The 15,950-nt window shown below is 31.2% G+C and overlaps 2 protein-coding genes across 2 annotated transcripts; both read left to right on the top strand.

The window, feature by feature from the left end:
• The first annotated feature begins 1,690 nt into the window (after nucleotides 1-1,690).
• On the top strand, nucleotides 1,691-8,233 carry LOC100246522 (uncharacterized). The gene is given in 8 exon segments (XM_010647562.3): nucleotides 1,691-1,821; nucleotides 1,823-2,184; nucleotides 4,754-4,806; nucleotides 5,151-5,243; nucleotides 5,374-5,597; nucleotides 6,484-6,550; nucleotides 7,141-7,251; nucleotides 7,948-8,233. Coding segments are annotated over 8 exon segments (1,047 nt in total). The 5' UTR covers nucleotides 1,691-1,708; the 3' UTR covers nucleotides 7,972-8,233.
• A 4,296-nt stretch (nucleotides 8,234-12,529) lies between these two features.
• LOC104877982 (uncharacterized) lies at nucleotides 12,530-13,752 on the top strand. Its single transcript, XM_010647630.3, has 2 exons — nucleotides 12,530-12,824; nucleotides 13,100-13,752. The coding sequence occupies exons 1-2, from the start codon at nucleotides 12,771-12,773 to the stop codon at nucleotides 13,688-13,690; spliced, it is 645 nt and encodes a 214-aa protein (XP_010645932.1). The 5' UTR covers nucleotides 12,530-12,770; the 3' UTR covers nucleotides 13,691-13,752.
• The last annotated feature ends 2,198 nt before the right edge of the window (nucleotides 13,753-15,950 follow it).

The following is a 15,950-nucleotide window of genomic DNA, read 5'->3' on the forward strand; positions in this document are numbered from 1 at the left end:
ATTTATCCCAATTTTCCAAAATTAAGTTATATAATTTTTTTATTAAAAATAATTCTTTGAGAATTATTACCAAAATAGATTGAATTTTTAAACAAATTGATGTATATTAAAATGAAAATAAATTTAAAGCATTTTTAGGTATAATTTTGAGAAATAATTCAAAATATAAAAAATATTTTGTGAATCTTTCCCGCTGTACTCAAATACACATTATTTTCATGAAACATAAATTTAAAAATACCATTTTTTATATTTGGCTTTTCAAATAAAATTTTATTTTTAAAAAATAATTAAAAATATTTACAAAACTTATTTTTCAAAGCTATCAAAACGTTGCCAAACATTCCCCAAGTATCTTTATCTTTCAGAAACCAAAAATATACATAATGTACTCTTTAATTTAAGGAAGTATTAAAATATTTATTGTTTCCTTGGGCCAGGAGATTAGGTTTGAAAATTTCGGTGGGCTTGGGCTTGATATTTCATCTCATGCAGGCCCGAATAGCTGCATGGCCCCTCGACTCCTATGTATGGGCCAAGACTAAGAAATTAATTTCTTAAGAGTCCCAAAAATTATAGAATTCAGTGGGTGTTTTATAAAATAACTTAAAATGACTTAATAAATTAATTTAAATTATTAAGTAAATTAAATATATTTGGTAAAATAATTTAATGGTATGACTTAATGTAATAAGCAATTTTCAAGTTCACATCTTCACATCTTTATTTTATCTTTTTATCCTTATTTGTCTTAGTTACCTCTGTGATTTTATTTACTACTTAAACAACCTCTACTTTTACTCAATCTCATTTGCCCTAATTATGATTTATGACAATAAATATGTTAATTTAATAATTTAAAATAAGTTTTAAGTTAATTTTATCAAACAACTTTAATACTTAAATTAAAAAATTAAATAATAAGTTTTAAGTCAATAATTTAAGTATAATTTAACTTAAAGTTAATTCAAGTCATTAAGTAATAAATATTAAATTTTATACAACATCCTTTACATTTTAAATGAATTTACTATTAATTTTCAAGATTCAACTTATTTTATTTTGCAAGAAATCAAAATAAATCAACAATCATCAATTCTTATAAAAATTTTAATCTCCTTTAAAAGTCCATTAAAATTAATAATTTTAATTAATTTTAAAAAATTAAAAATTAAGATTTGATACTATTTCCTAACTTAAAATCCAAAAATAAATAAATTAATCTTAATAATAAAAGACATATTTTAATCACAACTTTATAAATATAGAGATATACCATATAAAAACAAGCAATTAACTTAGAAGTTGTCAAGCATCTTTTTAGCAATCAAACAAATTAAAAAGTATTCAATATTTTTAAAATTTTATTAAATATATAATTTTTATTAGAAAATATTATATATACATATATATTAAAGAAAAATAAACAAATATTAATATTAATTAATTAAGTTGATTTTTTTTTATTATGTATCCAAAATATTAGGGCTTGTATATAAAATCAAGGGATGATTTTATTTACTAATATTTTATTTTCAAATATTACAATTGAAAAAATTAAATGACTAAAACACCCTTACATAATATGAGGTGGTTATTTTTATTTTTATTTTAAATTTTTATTTTTATGGAGAAGAATGTGGAATAATGGGAATATGAGGTGAGATTGCTTCCAGCAAAGCCACACATAAGAAACTTCAACTACCGCATGGCTGGCTGCAGGGGCTCTTATCCAGAGCTCATTCCATTAGAAAATGCCCACCCTCAGCCTCAGCCTGAGGCTGAGCCACCGCCATCACCACCACCACCTCTCCTCTCCTCTCCACTCCTTGTTTTCTCCTTCGTCATTTCTCTTCAGCTTCAGGCCCAAGCGCTTCCACTTCCTCAAGCCATGCTCTTCCCTCAAACAGACCAAGAAACAGCTCCAAAAGACCTCTTCTGGCAGCAACGCTCCCCAGAGTTTGAGGTGGTTCTTGAACCCCAAGAGCAGTGATGGTGAAGAAGATGCTAGTGGTGGCGGTAACGGTGACGATGGTGGGTTGGAGAGTGGTGACACTGCAGTTAAAGGTACCCTTTTGGCTGGTCTGCTGCTTGTGGGTGTTGTTGGTGGATTTGCCACTGTTGGGTATGTCTACAGGGACCAGATCAATGCCTTCCTGACTCAGTTTTCGGGCTTCATTGAAGGTAATTTGCTATAATTGGTTGCATATTTGGTTTTTTTCTGAGAGTTTGGTGTGCGTTTTGTTCGTTAGGGCGATTAGATTTGGGCATCCGCGGTGCCCTTTTTGTAGCCTTCTGAGAATTTGGGGACTTACAGTTGGGGTTTTATTGTTGCGCGGTTTGGTTGCTGATAAACATAAGGAAAAGAATCAGAAATTAAAAACCTTGAAATTTTGGTGTGCGTTCTGTTGATTGGGGCGATTATAATTTGGGTTTCATCGAGATACTTGTGACAAATTTCGAGGATTAGGTGCTTGCTGTTTGCTCTTTTAGGAAAAGAAAGGAAATTGACAAGCTTGAATTTGAATAGTGGCTGTAGATTCAATTTAGGGAAGTTTTCTGGATACCTTTAAGGTAATCTCGCAGTTATTGTCATTACCCATTTGTTTTGGAGAATCTGGTGTGGGTAATGTTGAACGGGGCGATTACAATCTGAGCTTCATCAGTTTTGAGGTTTTCTAAGAATTCTGTGCTCACGGTTAGTGTTTCATTGTTGTTGGTTGATTGCTGAGGCAAAATAGGAAAAGGGAAGAAGTTAAAAAAACTTGAGTTGGTGTTATGTGTTACTTTGTTTTTTGAGGAAATGTGATACTCCACTAAACTAATCCAACTAGTGGTTTTGGGTGCAGTTGAGGTGAGGAGGGTTTGGAGTATGGTATGGGTTTTGTTGCTGGGGGTGATGATTTTGGTTTCATCCAGGCCATTTAGAGGTTTTCAGAGAATATTATGCTTATAGTTAGGGCTTTCTTGATGCTCTGTTTAGTTGGTGAGAAACTATAGGAGAATAACTGTAATTAATAGAACTTGAATTTGGTGGTTTCTGTTGCTTAGTTTTCTGAAGAAATGTGAAACTCTAGTGAACTAAGCCAAATAAAGGTTTTCTGGTTTGCAGGAATCCATTACCCATCTGGAACTTCTCCTTCTTTTTCTTTTGGGTTGGGGAGTGTTTGTTAACTGGATTGATTGCAATTTTGTTTTCATCAAGACCCGTTTGAGGTTGTAGGAAAAGAAAAGAAAATGGGAATCTTGAATTTGGTGTTTGTGTTATTTGTTTTATGAAGAAATGTGAAACTCAAGACTGAACAAAACCAAATGAGGGTTTTCTTTTAATTCAAATAATGCAAAATTTGAAGATGCAAAGTTCATTATTTTGTATTATCTCCTAATAATTTTTTCCTGAGACCCAGATGGAGGACGAAACAAATAGCCAAAATTCTCACTGCTCATATTACATTTCTGAGTATTTGGTGTGTTTGAAACTCTAGGCTGAAACTCAGTGGAAAAAGAGGATAACCTATGATATAATTGAGCATCTGGCTCCAGGTAGAGCAGAATGGTATTCAAGTAAAATGTTTGGCATAGAGATTTTATTGTTTACTTGAGTCGTTTCTCTTCCTCGTGATTCTTTTGTTTTCCAAAACCAGTTTTGGTAATATTAAAGGTGAGTTTAGGTGATGGGAAATGGCCCTGTTGGCTGCCTTGGTGAGTAGACATTTGTTTGATTTACAAAATGTACATACAATGTCATGTGTAAAATGTGTTATACTACTACTATCTGCTTTACCACTAATTTTGCATTTCTTATTAATTCGGAAAAACAAGATATGGAAAACAAGTAATGAAATAAAGGAAAAAATGAACAAAATTATTGTTATTTTTATACTGAAGCATCAAAAGATGATAGTTCCACTAGGCCATTAATCATTATGTAATAATGTATAGACTAGGTATGGGGGGAATGGGTTGTTAGAGAACCTTGAGTCAATATAAAAACGAGAAGGAAAGACCAAGCTGAGTGGCCAATCTTCCCTTTTTCTTGGGTGTGGTTTATTTGAGTATTAAGCTATAAATAATATAGGTTACCTGATTTTCATGTGTTCCATCCCTTTTTGTGGAGGAAATGCCCCTTGAAATGGAGCAAAATGTTAGTCTAATTACTCAAAAAACGCTATGAAGCACTTGTTAAATTACTATCCTAATATATTAGTACTGCTTCTCACCCAATTACTGATCCTTGAATAAATGTCTGGATCTGTGAAAGCTTCCCCTTGGTCCTTTGATGATACTGCAATCTGATTCTCATTCTGATTTATGCATTTCAAGTTGAAACTCAAAGTTAAAGAGAATAAAAGTTGATGACATATTTGTTGATATGGCCTTGCTTTGTACTTTCTTTTCTAGGCAACAATTTTTTTCTTTAATTTTCAAAATAGCCAGGACTCAAACCTGAAAACTCCCACGTCCCAACCTCAGTTCATTGCCAGCTTTTCCTTGTACTGTTATTTCTCACTTATCTCATAATGTTGAGGATTTGCTAAACTTATATATATGCTTGGGATCTTTTTTGGGAAGAAGGGACGTTCTCTCTGATTTATATTGCCATGAAACTTGCTTCTGTAGCTCTGATTATTTTTATAGGTACTTGAAGCATATATAGATAGAAATAGAATATAGTAATATTATTATGATTGCTCTCTTTTCTATATAGAAAAGACCACTTATCATAGTCTCATACAATTCTTTGAATGAATAGGTTATGGACCAGCTGGATATGCTTTGTTTGTAGCAGTTTATGCTGGACTAGAAGTAAGCATTTGACCATTTTCTTAAATATGATATTTTATCCAAGCTGCATTCCATTAATCCATTTCTAACCTTTACCTTGCTTTTCTCTCATTCTAGTTGTTCACATTATAAACGTGGCCACATTTCTATTTATCTCATCACTAAGAGATGTGGAATGTCAATCTTTGTAGCTTCATAGTTTGTGACAAATAATCAACTGATTTATTTAAAGTTTTTAACCCTGATAATTATCTGACTTCCATCAGGTAGTTGTTCTGAAAACACATTCATGTCATGTTTTTAATTTTAACAGAAGTTTATTATCCTGTTCTAAAGCTGAACTTGAATTATTTATGTTGTTCTAGATCCTTGCAATTCCAGCCATTCCATTGACCATGTCAGCTGGTCTGCTTTTTGGCTCTTTTACTGGCACTATCATTGTTTCGATTAGTGGAACAGTAAGTTGTTTTTCTGCAATTAAAATAGAACAACTTAGCAACCTTAAGTGCTTTTCTTTTTCTTTATTGTTTTAAATGTGATGGGCACAGTTTTTACTAAAAAATGTATATTTTTTTTAACCCTTTTCAGGTTGCAGCAAGTGTTGCCTTCTTAATTGCCAGATATTTTGCTCGTGAACGTATTCTTAAATTAGTTGAAGGAAACAAAAAATTTCTTGCAATTGACAAAGCAATTGGAGAAAATGGTTTCAGAGTTGTTACCCTCCTCCGTTTAAGTCCCTTACTTCCCTTTTCGCTTGGGAATTATTTATATGGATTGACATCTGTTAAGTTTGTTCCATATGTGTTGGGAAGGTTTGCTTCTTCTTCAGCCATTTTAATGTTCCTATCATTTTGGTTTCTTTATTGGAAAAAGTTTCTTGTGGGTTGTGATTGATTTGAAGACATCGGTTCTCCCATTCACGCTTATTGGCACCTGCACTATTTTAATATGCTTTTGCTCTTAACTTCAATCAAATTTTACTCTCTTTCCTGGGAGTTGTGAACTTCAATTTCACCTCTTCTTACTCATGTAAAAAGGCTAGTGTAATTTTGTTATCATGGCTGGCTTATTGTTTGGCCCCTGTTATATTGTGTCCCAATTGTTATGGTTTATTGAAGTTGTTGATAGATAGGTTTTTGGTTTATAAAAGGTGACTACCTGATTTGCTAATTGGTAAAATAATAAACGAATGACAATATTATATAGTTCTTTTCAAATCATTAGTAAATGTTTTAATTATTTTTACTTAATCCTAATTAAAATCAAAATAGGTTCAAAAATCTGAAATTGGCTTGACTTCATATTGAAGTAATGGTTGTTTTGTGTACATGCATTTGTGTGTGTTACAATACCTATGAAATATATATATATATATATATATATGTTCCTGTTACAAGAATTGATTATTTTTTTTATAATTTTGGAAGAATTGATTGAAGAAATGATTTACTTGTTTAGTTCTTTGAGAGAGTTAACAATAATTTTAAAATTGGCTACTGAGTCAGTGTGTTATGTAAAATACTGTTGGGTTAATGTATCAAATCGAGATCCATCAATGGGTTAACATTTTCTTTCGGTCAAGCTGACCATCTTAAAAAACCTATGGGTGGAATGTTAAAATTTGCAAATAAACTTGTAGATCCTTTTTGAAAATGTCATCCACTTTCCAATAAAGCTCATATGATAATTTTCATGCAGTTGGCTGGGAATGCTTCCTGGAACATGGGCTTATGTGAGTGCTGGTGCATTTGGGCGAGCAATCATTGTGAGTTTATCATTGGCTTATCCTGCTACTGCATATCATACACTTATCACTTTTAATTTTTTACTGCTTACTAAACAAATAAAAATATTAATGACCTTTTATTTTAAAAGCATCAAAGGAGGAAGAGGTGCAGAAGACACCCCTGCTAGATATATGATTCATAATCTGTTCTCAGCCAATTTATCAATGCCGTAACCCCTTTGAAAAATGTGTGAAGAACCATTTCCTACATATTTTATTAGCTTAGAGAATAACCATATGGCAGGGAGCAAAATTTAGCATCCTTGATAGTAATCTATTAGGTACGTTGATATTGCATTATGTTATCGTATCAGTGATGGAATGAGGTTAATACACAGAGCCATATGTAGTTAGGAATATTTGGTCAAACACCATCTTTTATCAAGAAGACGAAAAACACCAGTTACCTTGGAATTACTTTTTCCAAGGTAATGCAATATCTTGGAATTACTACTTCTCGGCTGTACTTTCTAGTTTCCTTGGTTCTTTCCATTAAGTAGGACGATTTGTTGTCAGATCACTCTGGAAGTCTCTTTTCTTATTTATTTTTCATTTGAATTACTTCTCAGCAAGATGAATCTGATATTGGTTTGCTTGGAGGAAACAATTCACTAATAACACTAGGCCTGGGACTATTGGTAACAGCATTGGCTGCAACGTATGTGACACGGCTTGCTAAGGTAATTCTTCTGTTAGAATTTTGATATCATGCTAATTTTCCCCTACAATGCCAACAAAAAGAGTATCCAGATTACAATTATAACAAAAGTTCTATTTTCTATCTGACCATCCAATCATATTGACATACGTTTGCATACCAAAATTCCCATACCAAATTGTCTAATTGGTTTTACCACCTATTCTATATTATCTGTCAACCATAACGTTCTTTAGACAATCATGGATTATGAATCACACATAAACAGCTGTGGGAATAAACAGAGAGAGACTTGAAAATGGGACATGTGATCACACTTTACAGATCTCAAATCACAAATAATTAGTTGCAGGAATAAACAGATGGACGATGGGACAGACTCGAACTCGAGACCTTTGTAGACCTTTGGTTACCTATAACTATGCTATTGTGTTCAATTTACCAATTAAAGGGTTTTGACCTAAAAGCTTAAGCTATTGGGTAACAGACCAACAGCATACACTAGGCTAAATTCCCATCATTCAAAACTTTTTTAAGGTTATGCTATGACATTATGTAGACATTGCCCTATGAGGTCCATTTGTCGTTGTGAACCCTAATACTTGAACTAATTCAGAGTTGAGCCAACTCATGCATAGCTGTAACCAGTCCATCCTAAACAGTTGATTTGTGGTTTCCTGGTTACTCATTCAATGCTTTCTTGCCGCTGATGATGCAGGATGCTGTAAAAGACATCGAGTAAACACCGGGCTGTGAATTTGCTTCAAGTAAGCATATGAGACTATGATATGCATAACCAATTGGCAAGCACATTACTATTATGTAAATTGGAATATATTTAATGATGACCCAAAAAGAAAAAAATTGAAACCATATCATCAACAAGACCAAAATAGAAATCCTTGTATCATTTTTTTTGTTTTCTTGGGTTAAGGAAGAGAAGAGAGGGAACTGTTTCTATTGTGCTATGCTACATAAATAAATATGCATAGTTCTAGACTCAACTAGCTGAATCTGTTTCTTCTCCCTTTTCTTTCTTTCTTTCTTTCTTTTTTTATTTTTTTATTTTATTTTTATAATTGGGATTTAAATTCAAATAGGGGTAAGAGTTGGAAACTGGGTGTCTTTATTCTCCAATCTTGTGTTTTGAGAGTGTAAATTTGAGTAGAATTTTGCATTTATATACATTTCCTGAGGTTAAGAAGGATGATGTCTAGAAATTCTTGAATTTCCTTCTTTTTTATCCTTTATTTTTATATTTCTTTTCTTGACATGGGTTCTTCCAATATTGGGATGTCTTGACTCCTTTGCTATTTGAGCAAAGGCAGAAGTAGGTAAAGAGTGAATTTATTACAAGTGTGACCTCCAAGGGCTTGTAACAGCACAAAAGCCCTTGGTGGATGGTTAGTATTGAATTTCTTGAATTTCTCATTGCACTTAGAATCCATTCAATTTGAAAGTGATTTTGAAAAAGGATTATGGTTTTTAATGTTTAAAAGAGTTATTATTAGGATGTGTAGGGATGGCAACGGGGCGGGTTTTTTCGGGTACTCATCTCATCCCGCCTCTAATGGGACGGGGTTTAAATTTAATAAACGGATTTGGGACGGGTATAAGATTTTTTTTTAAAACCTGGGCCGGGTTTGGGACGGGTTCAGGTATTGCCTCATCTTGTCCCGTCTCGTCCCGATTATATATAAAATTAATTTTAAAATTAAATTAAATTTAAAATTTAAAATTAGTTTAATTTAAAATTTTATTTTACTATTTTTAATATATAGATAATAATAAAAATTTTAATAAAATAAGTTATAAAAATATAATAATTTTATTATTTATAAAATATATTTATTTTAATGTAATTAAAAATTTTAAAAGTAATTTTTTTTTTAAAAAAAAAAAAATCCCACACCCGTCTTGTTTCGTCCCACCCAATTTAATTTTTTAAACAGGATGAAAATGAGAATTGTTTTTAATAAATGGGGCGGGGTTGGGATGGGAGCGATCCGTCCCAAACCCGTCTTGTTGCCATTCCTAAGGATGTGTGGTAAACGTGCATGGTCTTGGCTTCGAATTATCCGGTGCTAGTTGTTGCGGACACAGTCAACACTCTGAGGTCTGGGTCCTTATGGAGAGTCCTAAGGGTTCGGTCATGGAAAGCTCTTGGTTATTAAAAAAAAGAAAATATTATTATTACTATAACTGTTATTATCATTATTATTAAATTTAAGCATTTGGTAAAATTTAAAGGTATTTTTGAAATTTTAAAAAAAAAATATTTTTAAGACTATCATTTCTTGAGTGTTTTTATTTTTATTTTGTAATATAATGTGTTAGTACATATATTCTTTAAAGCATTATTACGATTTATATTTAAATATTAATTAATTCTAAGAACTTTCTTAAATTACTTATCAATTCCAATGTATACTTTCTCAATATTCTGGTGCAATAAACTGATATTGTTCTTTTTATCATTTCAAAATAAATACTTGTTTACAAATTAATATTGAGAACCACACAGCCCGACAATGCAAAATTTCTACTTTCCACCAAACACATGCCCTATAAACCAAGGGCCATCTAAAAAATTTCAGCATCTTTTATGGGTGTTTTTAGAAAAATTATTTTAAAAATGGTTGTTTAAAGAACAAATACAAAAATACTGACTTTTAATCACTTGTATTATTTTTGCATTAAACTCGATTTTTCAAAAGATGGATTTTTTTTTTAAATATTTAATTGAAAATAGAGAGATTCAACTTTGAAACTGAATTTATTAACAAATACCTAAATTTTAAGGATCATTTTATGGGCACAAGGGAGGGTCTAAGGAGCCTCTTCTCCTCAGCCTATGATATTACTCAAAAGACATGAGAATAGATACAAAGTGAATAGCAAAGAAAAAGTACAAAAAAGTTAAACATTAAAACCCAAGATTGTATCAAATCAAAGTTTAAAACAAACTACATTCAAGTTTAATAAAAGGAAATGAGTTTGAAACATTACAAATCAATTAAAAGGAGCAAAATATTATAAAATGAAGGTATTAGCAGCAAACCCTAGCTAGATCAACAAGGTCTCCTTCCTAAGCTTTTTCTGAAGAAGAATAAGTAAAAAAAAAATATGAGAAAGAAAGAAGAAGCCTCTAAGGAGTTGCAGAATGGCTTTTTATAAGTGCTTCAATATTGCTCTTAGTGGTGTATCATATGGAGGCATAAAAAAAAATAAGATGGAAGATTAGGGAAAAGTCCAAAAATAAGGACCTTGCACATTTATGGAGTTACAACACAAAATAATGCCAAAGTAGGAGAAAATGACATTAGGATATAAAGTGATGCCATTTTTTTTTATAGTACTTGGACATTTTTTGCTCAACATTGTGCCAAAACTTGTGATGGCCACATTTTAGCTCTATCTTTGGATGAAAGCTCCTTTAACACTATTCTCTTTTTCATCAATATTTACTGATTTATTTGTATAAACAAATTATGGCCAAATCTTCTAAAAATTGGTGAGATTGATCTTTAAAGAGTTTAGATTATTTGAGCCCCCACCCCTTCAACTAGCCTAAAACTTTTGATTGGTCGACACAAGATTGTATCATCAATTTTCATACAACTTGGATTATTAGACTCTACTCATATCTCATTCTCACTTCTCAAATATCCTAAAAAGTTTCCAATAACATTATTATTCATAAAAATAGTTGGAAATATTAATAATCAAATGAAAAATAGAAGAAAGTCGAGCATATGTAAGCTAATGTATAATTGATTAATTTAGGAGTATGTTTAGTGATAACATGGAGCCTAAATTATGATTTTTGCCCTTATTTCCATATAATACATGACATCAATTTGTTTCTTTCCAAATTAATGGGAAAATTATTTAAATACTTTTTTTAGATTTTTTTTTTGTCGGTAGAATAATCCTTTATTGAGATACTCTAAATAGGTGGTGAAAATTTTGTAATTTGAGATATCACAACAGTACCAATAATGCAATGGGTAGTCTTTTTTGTAATTAGGGTCCTAAATGTTTTTGTGAATATTATTATAAATTCCCTGTAAGCTAAAATGTTTAGAACTAAAATTTCATAATAGCTAAAAGTGGATGATATAAAAAATTGGAAAAATAGTAATACTAAATTGAGATAAAAGAGAGATGGTAGTGATTCTAAAAATATTGCTCCAAGGCTTCTTTCTTCAATGGCCTTATTCATACTAGAAAATCACCCCAAATGGATTCTCATCGGGTAGATAGATCTTTGAATCATTTTCATAGACGATTATTCCACTATTAGAATTAAAGATTTTGAGGGTTTCTCCAATTGCTTTTTGAGGCACTCTATAAGCGATATGGTTTTGTTAAGACCTGTAAGATAGTTTAACCTTTGGTTAATCTTAGAAATTAATTAAATATTCAAGTTGAGTTTGAATTAAGTTTCTTCAATTTGAATTCAATTTTGATTTAGTATGATCAAGATTCAGATAATTCAAGACTAATTTTAACCTAATTTAATAATTTTATGATTTATATCATCCTATATAATAATATTAATCATTTATTTATTTTATTGTTAAATTTTAAATAAATCTATAAATAATTATAATTATATCATATATTTTTTATTTTTTTAGAATGATATATCATTTTTTATTATTATTTTAAAATTTTATGATATTTACTATTTAAATTTTAATATAAATATATATATTTTTTTAATAGAGCATATAAATTTCGATTTATTCAATTCAATCAATCAAACTAAGTTGAATCAAATTCGATCAACTTGAATTCAATTCGAATTTAAAAAAATAAGATTAAATTAGACTTTAGTTGAATACCACAATTAGAGATCGAGTCATATTAGACTCAAATTAATTATTTCCTGATTCTGATTAGATTCTAATTAAGCCATCAATCCCTTTCAACCCGTCTAAATTGTTCGAGAAGTAGCACCGAGTTTAATTATGATGCCAGACAACTGTAAAGTTGGTGTCACCAAAATAATTGTTTGCAAGCATCACTTTGGTCCTTTGTGATGGTGATGCAAGGCCAATTATCCAAAACGCCGTGTATTGCCCATACTCCAAAAGCCACCTCTTCACCGCCAAAATCTCCATCAGTGACAACTGTACTCTCTCCCAAAGACACATGTCCTAAACACTATGCGACACCCAGATGTTTTGACCATCTTTTATGGCATCATCACATGAAAGTGCTCTCATGAGGCCACGACCCTCACCTACATGCAAAGCCACGTATTTGTATATCATTTTCTCAATTCAGTGTGTCACGGTGTCATTGCAGAGGAATAAAGTTTCATGAAATTCCTAAAAGTTACCTTAAAAAATGGAAGAATAATCAGTGGAAAACTACCCTCCACAGGCTATATACATGGCCACCACCTTTGTCCTACTAGTAACCATTGGTTGAGCTGGTTTTTCATCTGTTCTCTGGAGTTTCCTGAAGTCCCCATTTCCCTTTTCCCACTTCTTATTTTCCATTTTCTGTTTTCCTACTTTCTTTACTACAATGAAGTGGTCTCCTCAAGATGCCATGAAGGCTTACTTGCACACTCTTCAACTGGTAATTCTCATCTTTATTTTCTTGGAAGTTTTCTATATTCTGTTTGGCGGCTGTGAGAGTAAATCTAAGTTCTTCTGTTTGGTTATTTATAAAATGAAACTAAAAATTTTCTGTTTGGCTGTTGGCTAAATTGTATTATACAATTGATAGGAATCAAATGGGATGTAGACATAAGTTTCTTTGTGTAATTAGTTCATTTTCTTTTCCATTTTCCTGCACTTTCTAAGTAAAAACACTCCCTAGGGTTCTCACTATCTTTATTTCTGTTTTTAAAGTGTAAAACCCACTTCGATGATCAAGATTGCACTCTTGGAACCAGAAATCTCATTCAACCCCAATGCATGGAGTTCATATCAGCTTTGGCAGCAGGAAATCAAGCTAAATTAATGGTGCAAATCACCTCAGACCAAGGCATCACCCCATTAACAATTGCACTTGCAGTGGCTGCAAAGCACACCAAAGCTCGATTCATCTGCATTCTTCATCAACTTCAAGATATAGAGGATTGCAAAGCTCAACTTTCTTGCTATAATCTCGAAGACGTGGTTGAGCTTGTACATGGAGATCCTTGTGAGGTGATCATGGGGTTTAAGAACATTGATTTTGCTGTAATTGACTGTAAACTTGAAGATTACTTGAGATTGTTTAAGATTATTGATGTGAACCCAAGAGGGTCTGTAGTAGTAGCGAGCAATCTTGAGAGAAGAAGAAATGGAGCTAGTTTTGGTGAAGTTGTTAAAGGGAGGAAAGGAGTTGAATATATGACTCGATCTATAGGTGAAGGAATGGAGTTGACAAGAATTAGATTATGTTGTAAGCCTCAGAAAAAGAGGTACAAGAGATTCCATGTAACTTTTGAGAGTTGAAGCATTTATATTATCAATCTTTTCTTATAGAAGTAATAAAAAGTTTTAGATTCTTGCCTTCTTATACAACTTGTTGGATAGGCAAGTTTTTTTTATTTTGCATATGTATCCATTGTGTCATTGTAAAAGCTTAACAGAAGGGCTTTTTAGATTGAAAATTGTTCCTGCCTTAATATTGAGATGGTAAGAAAAGAATCACAGCATAAGTATGGTGTCCAAAATAATAATTGAATATATATGATGTTAATGAGATAATAGGTCCAAAAGAGGATTATTGAGTGTGTAAACTAAACTGTATTGATGTTAATTTCTTCATAGAAGAATATTCTCAATCAGAGGAGATCAGTTATGCAAATGAAAAATGTTCTTTATTAGAGGTGGTCATGTAAATGAAGGAAGATTCAAATTTGAATAAGAAATGAGAGAGGGTTAGAAGATTCAAAGGTAATGTAGCCTTAGAAGGTTATCAAACGGATCAACCTAGAAGTGGGGTTTGGAAGGGGAGAGGTGAGCTTAATAAAGGAAAACCTTTTCTCATCATTGTTGATCTTTGGGCTTATTTATAGGAGTTATTTTTTTTAGTTAAATATGTTAGATTGTGAAGCTTGAATTAGTCTTGTTGAGCTTTGCAAGGGATGTTGCGGGTCTAGCTAGAATTTTTTTTATTTGATAAATGATGAGTATACCCCCATCGAATATTAAACCCTTCTATAACTGAGGGTTTTGTTTTTAGAGGGAGCATAATTACAATTGAGAAAAGAGTGAGAGTCTTCACCATTATAACCTTTTTCTTTCATTTGGTTAGTGGATTCTTGAGTGTTGGTGCACTTCATAAACATAAGGATCAAAATGATCACCAAACCTCATTAAAAATCTCACCTTTAATTTATTTCTACTTGTGTGAATGTGTGCGTTAGGTTAACAAGATGAAAGTAAACTAGACAAATCATGCACTAATAAAATATGCTACTAGATCTTTTAGTTTGATATTGCACAATATATATATATATATATATATATATATATATAATTGAGGATTATTTGGATACATGGGTCAAAATAACTATCAAATTGTAAAAATAACCTCTTTTAATTTTGTTGAGAAATGATCATTTTTGAACTCTTTTACCCCCTCTTTGTTTTGTTTGCCTCTAAAAACATCACCTTCTTACTTCTTTATAATGCATTTATCTCTTTAGTTTACTTTTTTTTTTTTTCACTAAGCTTAATTTTTCATTAAAGTTATGACTTGAATTACACTAGAGTTAAGTTTGGTTTATAAAAAAACCTAAGGTTAAGTTCTCAATTATAATGGTAATATGAACCACACTATGGCTAAGTATTCATTTTATCTATACATAATTTAATTATAGTGACTTAAATTGTACTGTCTTTAATTTCATTTAAAAAGAGCTTAACTAAGGTTAAATTTCCATTTTATTTATAAATCGTATTAGAATGTTCATCTAGACTTAAATGATGGATTGTAGGATTGGGTGAGAACAAAGTTGGATTAGAGATATAACTAGCAACAACTTTCTATTTGATCTCATCTTTCAAAATTGCACAAAAACACACACAACTACAAAAAACTCCAATCAAAATCACAAAAAAAAAAGAAGCAAAAAACTTCAATAATAAACAGTTTTAAAAATTCTAACCAAAAAACAACCATAAAAAACCCTAACAAAAAACAATGTAAAAAAATCATAACAAGAAACAACTATAAATAACTATAAAAAGCCCCAAAAAAACCATCGTAAGGACGTCTAACAAAGAATAAAGAGAAAGATGAGAGAGTTGTGGCTGATATTTGTTCATCGATCTTTGTAATGAGTTTGAACTTCACTAGAAAAAGGGAGAGAGTCTAAACCCAAAGAAAGAGAGAGTTGGGTATGAGCAATGAGAGAAATGAATTAGGAATGTTATTTTGAGGAAATAAAGAAGGCAAAAACATCTAAAATAGGTCCTTTTTTAAAAAAAAAATAAGTATGAGGGGTTATTCTTCCAATTTCAAAAGTGTTTTAGCTCTTTTAACCAAATATCTCTAAAATCAATAAATGAATATAAAGAAGGGTTATTTGATTAAAAGAGATGAAATAATCTTAAACTTGTAAATCTAACACTGCATATTTTTCAACCTAAAAAATGACTCATTTTTCACAAAAATACCTTTTCTTGTAAAAGTAACTTCCTCTTTTAAAATTTACTTGAAAATTTTTGAAAAGTTGGAGGACATTTATAATAAAAATTAGTTACT

The sequence above is a fragment of the Vitis vinifera genome, chromosome 18 (genome assembly GCF_030704535.1).
Source record: "Vitis vinifera cultivar Pinot Noir 40024 chromosome 18, ASM3070453v1".
Taxonomy (NCBI): Eukaryota; Viridiplantae; Streptophyta; class Magnoliopsida; order Vitales; family Vitaceae; genus Vitis; species Vitis vinifera.

What these genes read in the sequence shown, in the direction of transcription:
- LOC104877982 (XM_010647630.3), top strand. Translation starts at nt 12,771, where the DNA reads ATGAAGTGGTCTCCTCAAGATGCCATGAAGGCTTACTTGCACACTCTT. An exon ending in ACTTGCACACTCTTCAACTG is followed by an intron (nt 12,825 to 13,099) that starts GTAATTCTCATC and finishes CTGTTTTTAAAG; the next exon opens with TGTAAAACCCACTTCGATGA.